General features: G+C 40.0%; 1 protein-coding gene across 1 annotated transcript in view; it reads left to right on the forward strand.

Annotated features, from left to right (window-relative positions):
* WDR70 (WD repeat domain 70) overlaps positions 1-1669 on the forward strand; it is a 234166-nt gene extending 232497 nt beyond the window's left edge. Inside the window, exon 18 of the mRNA XM_010977581.3 lies at positions 1495-1669. Coding sequence (XP_010975883.1) covers positions 1495-1582 — 88 coding nt within the window. The 3' untranslated portion in view covers positions 1583-1669. The remainder of the gene's footprint in view (positions 1-1494) is intronic.
* The last annotated feature ends 4331 nt before the right edge of the window (positions 1670-6000 follow it).

Raw genomic sequence — 6000 nt, forward strand, 5'->3', positions numbered from 1 at the left:
AAAATTAAAGAACTAGAAAAACAATTTTTTCCTTATGATGAAAACCCTCAGGAATTTTTTTCTCTCAACAACTTTCATACATAACATAAAGAAGTGTTAATTATATTTATCATGTTGTACATTTGTCCCTAGTACTTATTTGTCTATAACTTGAAGTCTGTACCTTTTGTGCCTTCATCCAGTTCCCCCTCCCCGCCATCCCCTGCCTCTGGTAACCACAAATATGATCTCTTTTTCTGTGAATTTATTTGTTTCTTTGTTTTTGAAGTATAATTGACCTAAAATAGTACTATGTTAGTTTCTGGTACAAAACATAGTGATTTGCTATTTCTGTACATTTCACAGTAATCATCATGATAAGCCTAGTTACCAGCGGTTATCATACAGAGATATTACATAATTGACCCTGTTCCCCACACTGTATATTTTATACCCATCACTCATTAATTCTGTACCTGAAGGTTTGTACCTCTTCATCTTCCTCACGTATTTCTTTTCTTCCCCCAACCCCCACCCCCACCGCCGGCAACCACCTGGTTAGTAATATAAGGCTTTAACCCTATTTCACTTGCTAAATAAAAGAAATTATTTTCATTATTTTTACCATTCTGGAATTACTTTGATATAATGAATTGAACTCTAAATGAAGATGTAAGCTAACGTGTATCATCTTCAGATATAATGTTTTGATGTTTTCTCATAATGTAATGGAGCTGTTTTCAAAAGGAAATCATGACCAAAAGTAAATTATAACCATCTGACATTTTCTTGGAATTATTTTCTGTGTGAACAGTGTAAAAAGGAATATCATTGAACCAAGTATGTTTACAAAGCACAGCAGACCCTAATACAAAGATTGCTTGGTGTCCTGTGTGCCAGTATTACTGCAGTCATACTCAGTTGTATGTCCTAAAATGCTTGACGTTTCCAAGCATTGATCTGGGTGTTGGGTGGAGGGAATGTTCATTTGTCTGTTTTGTTTTTTATTTTTGTTGGCAGTGCCCAAATTGCTATATATAGTATCTATTATTTTAATCTCATTAGATAAGAAAACTGTTGACTCATATTCTCCTATCCATGTGCACCATAATCATGTGTATTGGGGCTACTTAAGTCTAGGAACATTCGGAGAGTTATAAATAGAGATCATGTAGATTCTTGCTTGGTGACTATAGTTTGGCCTCCCACACGGTCCTGGTTAACCTGAATTCGGGTGGAGGGTGGTTATGGATGTATAAGATTCCACTGAATTTGATACATTTTCATTTTGTTTAAGGAAAGGACAACATACATAGTCTGCCGCAGAAGGAAAACCTTTAAAAGAACTTGAACATAATTAAATGTGCATTATCCTTTTCTTTGCCAGAAGTTTAATAATACCTAATAATTGAGGTATAATTGAGTCCCCAAATGTGCTTCCACTTGCTGAGAGAAGCGAAGCCTGATAAACACTTGCCGACTAAGTTTTTCCTCTTTCCCTTAACTTTCTTTCAGGACTCAGCCCAAAACCATGTTTGCCCAAGTTGAATCTGATGACGAAGAAACAAAGAATGAGCCAGAATGGAAAAAACGTAAAATTTGAAGACTCTCATATGAGAGTTATTTGCATGAGAGGGAGGGATATTGAAGTTTTTTTTTTTTTAATGAAATAAAAATACATTTTTATGAACAGGTTTTGCTCTTTGCATTATCGAACCATTCAAAAGATTGGCAGCTACCTTCCACTAAAATTGTGCTTACATTTTCTTACCTACAACTATTAAACTGTATTATAAGTAAATAAGAAGCAGATTCTTGGCCTATTACCAAGTATTTAAGGTATTTTGAAACTTTATTCAACAGTTACTGGTCTTGTACAGTCTTACAACCTTAGGGGAGGGGGATGCACATTGAGACGTACATCTGTCTCGAGTGTTTTTCTAGGAAATAGGCATCAAAACGGTTAATATTTCTGTATAGTTTCACAACAGCTGTTTACACGACTGTAAACAATTAGGCTGAGTTCAGACTGAAAGCATTGCCATACTAGGAAAGAACGTGTATCTGATTATCCTTCAACAGCAGAAAACAGTAATTAGGATTTAGGAGGAAGACTTTAAAGGCAGGCTGATGTGGGTTCAAATCCTGGGTCTGCTCGTTACTGTCTGGGTCGCCTTGGGAGAGTTAAGCTTCTGTCTTCTAGACTCAGATGATCATAGGGACACCCTCGTAGGTTTGTCAGAAGGATTAGATAAATATCCTTGTAGAGCACTTAGTGTAGTACCTGAGACAGTAAATATACACTAAATATTTCCTCTTTTAAAATAGAGGTAATGATACCAACTTTGCCTGACTTTTACAGTATTAAATTAGAAAGGTATAGAAATGCTTTGTGAACGTAAAAGCGACGTAAGTAGAAGACGTTAAAAATCATTCTAAAAGATCCTTGTCCTTTTGTGACTCGAAAACTGAAACAAAAGTTGGCTGTTTGTCCAAAGTAATAATGAGTCAATAGGATAAAATCCTATTTCATTCTCAAGCATGAAAAGGGCCACTTATATTGTGGGTAACAATGAAAAAACCGTCTTCGTGCTTAATTTGCCTTTCCCTTCCCTGATTTCACATACACCTGGGGGAGGTTTTGCATGTCAAATAGTCCCCGCTGGACAAGTCAGGTATTTTAATACGCTTGCCCTCTGCCCTCCTGCTCTCATCTGTCCCAGTGAATTAAATAGTTATAAAAGAGAATGATGATCCAAAATATGTCAGAAAGCTCCTGGTTCTACAGACTTCACACACTACCCCACGCCCTTCCCCCAGAATCTTTTCTAACAACCAGTTGAATTCACACAGCATTTTTTGCCTCTATGGTTCTGAGGTGACAGTGGGCATTCTTCATTGATAAATCCTAAAAATCTTCCTTCTTGTCAACTATTTTCTGTCCTTTCCTTCTCCCGTTCCCCTCCCCTTGTCACTGAGCTTAATAGGTAATAAGAGGAAGAACTGACGTGGGTTGGGTGCCTACTGTCTGACGACTACTGTTCTAAACTCTACCTGCATTAGCTCGTTTAATCCTCTCAGAAACCCCATGAATAGGTAAAATTGCTAACCCCATTTTACAGAGGAGGCGAAAGAAGTCCAACACATCACATAATCTGTCAGAGATGATAGTTTGGGGGGAATGTATGAAGACACCCAAGGTCTCTCTGAACAACAGTAATTAACAAATTACTGTCCCCAATTTCCTATTCTTGGTGAAATACAGTTCCTCCAAAATCAATTACAGGCCAATATTTTGTTCCAGCTGCTTAGGATTTGTAAATTTATTACTTCTTGGATAAAATTTACTGAAAGCATTTCATGTTTTTTCCCATCTTAAATATCACACCATATGGAAGTATTCGTCTTGCACAGCCAGACGTTGCCGTGGAGGGTTGGAGGGAGGAACGAACACTTGATCATAGTGGTCTTGGCGGAGTCTGCTATGATGTAAGGGGAGAGAAAGGCAAGTTTAGCACGAAGATGATTTTCTCATTGTTACCCACAAGTGGCCATTTTCATGCTTGAGATGATCTGTCTCATTCGAGAGAGTTTTGTGAAAAATTATTTTTTTCCACACAAGATTGTCAGAATACACATAAGGATTTCCAATCCTGATTTTGGTGAGCAAGGACCTTAGATCCAGGACTGGACAAAGAGCAGGAGCGTGTTTGACCGTCATCTTATCGCCAGGATGGTGATTCTGCAGGCCTCCCACTCCTCGTGCCCCTCAGGCTTCAATTCTCTGACCCTTTACAACCTTGTATCCCTAATCCTGGTCAACTACATTTCTGTTTGCTCAAATAAAGAACCTGAAAGTTATAATAATGACTCCTCCATCACCCCTGCTCCCACCTCTTTTAATCATTTTCCAGTTCCCATCCAAATCATTTGTCAGTTCCCATCCATCCACACTGTCTTCTGAATCTCTCATATTTGACCTCCATCTCTTTGCTGACCACCCCTACTGGAACTGAGGCCCTCTTTCATCCTCACCAGGACCTCTCAGGAGCCTCACTCCCAACTCTGTGGTTCACTTGGCCCTCATCTAATTCATCTTTTTTTTATTCTGCTGTCAGAATTAGCTTTTTAAAACCCAAACCTATCATTCCATTCCTCTGCTTAGAGCCTTCCAGAATCTCCATGTCAGTATCTGACCCATTTGGGTGGCACTTAGGACACCCAGGTTTCGGTCTCTCCTGGTCTTTCTTCCTTTAACTCCTACTGTCTCCCACATACTTCTGAGGTGCAGCCACATTGAACTTGGAGAGTACCATGTTCGGGGGCACCTGAATGCCCTTGACTATGTTGTCACATCTTCCTTCCTGGTCTGCCTGTTGGTTTTTGAACATGGAGACCATACCACCTTCCCCGAGCAGCTTCCATGACCCCCCAGGCCGACAACTGTTTCCGCCCTCCTCTGCCTCAAGAGTTGCTTATGTATCTCTCCACTAAAGCCTTCTTTTATGTTGCATTGCAAGTGTGTACGTGTGCATGGCTTGTGGGCCTGAGTGTGTCTGTTTCCTCCAAGGGGATGTAAATCGTAAAAACTAAAGCACATTGGTTTCTGTGAATATTCAATGAATTTGTTTAATAAATTGAGAGCAGCCATATGCACATTTGTATTCCTAGATCTTAGCCTGGTGAAAGGGGTTAAAAAGGTGCTCATTGAATATTTGGCAGAGGAAAGGGAGAAGAAGTGATGGGAAGAGAATGAAGCGTGAGAATTGCTTCTGCCTTGCAGACGGGAAGGAGGATTATTAATACCGAAGCTTGGTCCCTGTCCAGGCTGCTTTGCCTTTCTCTGTTGGGATTTACACAGGCAACTGCGGTATTCACAGGTAACTGGTTGGCTCGAGGAAGAAGCAGGATTGTAAATAGGTGTCTGTGCTGTTGTTGGCGTGGCCCAACAAGACCTAAGCCACCCTGACATCTTTATGCACTCATCTGTCCTGAGTCACGAAAGATCTGAGGCATTGATAGCATGAGGGTTTTAACCTGGACAGGGTGGCTGCGAACCCCCTCAGAGTACAAAGCACACTTTGCTTATGTTCATATACAGCTTTCTGTAGAGAAGATCTCTAGCACTAATTAAATTCTGGAATGTTAGGTGTTGCTAGCAGCTCCTTCATCTCTCAAGAGGACTGTGTAGAATTGGGCCATTTAGCCCTGAAAACCAGAACACATTCATACCAACACACCCAATACCATGCAAAAGAAGCTAAACTAAAAACTTTTAACACACTGGCTCACATTTAATCTTCGGCAGTTAATCTTACTGCTTTGAAGTCAGATCCTATATTCATTCTTTGAAAGATTATTAGCCTTCTGTCCCATTAAAAACTAGATATCAGTCTCACGGTTACATGTAGGCAGCATCCAAAGGTGAGTGCTTTTTTTTTTTTTTAACTTTTCTCAAATTGAAGTATATATATGTATATATATTCTTACTCTTTTTCATTACAGGTCGCTACATATCACTGGATATAGTTCCCTGTGCTATACATTAGGACTTTGTTGTTTATAGGTGAGCCCTTCTTTATGTGATATAAGAGCACATATTATGAGACTTGTGCCAATCTGGGAAAGATTTTAAGAATCGATATGACTATTTCAGGCAACTGTGAGGTCTTCTGTGTTTGATAACCCAGGAGTCAGATACGGTAAGAGGAAGAGATGCCTGCTTAGATGTATACACAGAGCCAGGGTCAGGAGTCCTTTAGAGGGGATATACGTCATCCATTTACCAGTCTTCTTGTGTGTCCTCAAGGAGATCAGGAAATGGACGGTTGCTGACACCACTGAAAAGTATCTGGAATGGGGCGTAGTCCAAGCCACCAGGACAGTACAGTGTTTTTACTTACCACCCTCACCAAAGAACAGAGAGAAGAACAGACAAGGAGCAAAGTGCCTAAAGATGAGATTGTGTGTGTGCGTGTGTCTCTAGAGGTCTGTAGGTAGAGAAGGGCCTTTAAGGGCAAA

The sequence above is a fragment of the Camelus dromedarius genome, chromosome 3, assembly GCF_036321535.1.
Source record: "Camelus dromedarius isolate mCamDro1 chromosome 3, mCamDro1.pat, whole genome shotgun sequence".
Taxonomy (NCBI): domain Eukaryota; kingdom Metazoa; phylum Chordata; class Mammalia; order Artiodactyla; family Camelidae; genus Camelus; species Camelus dromedarius.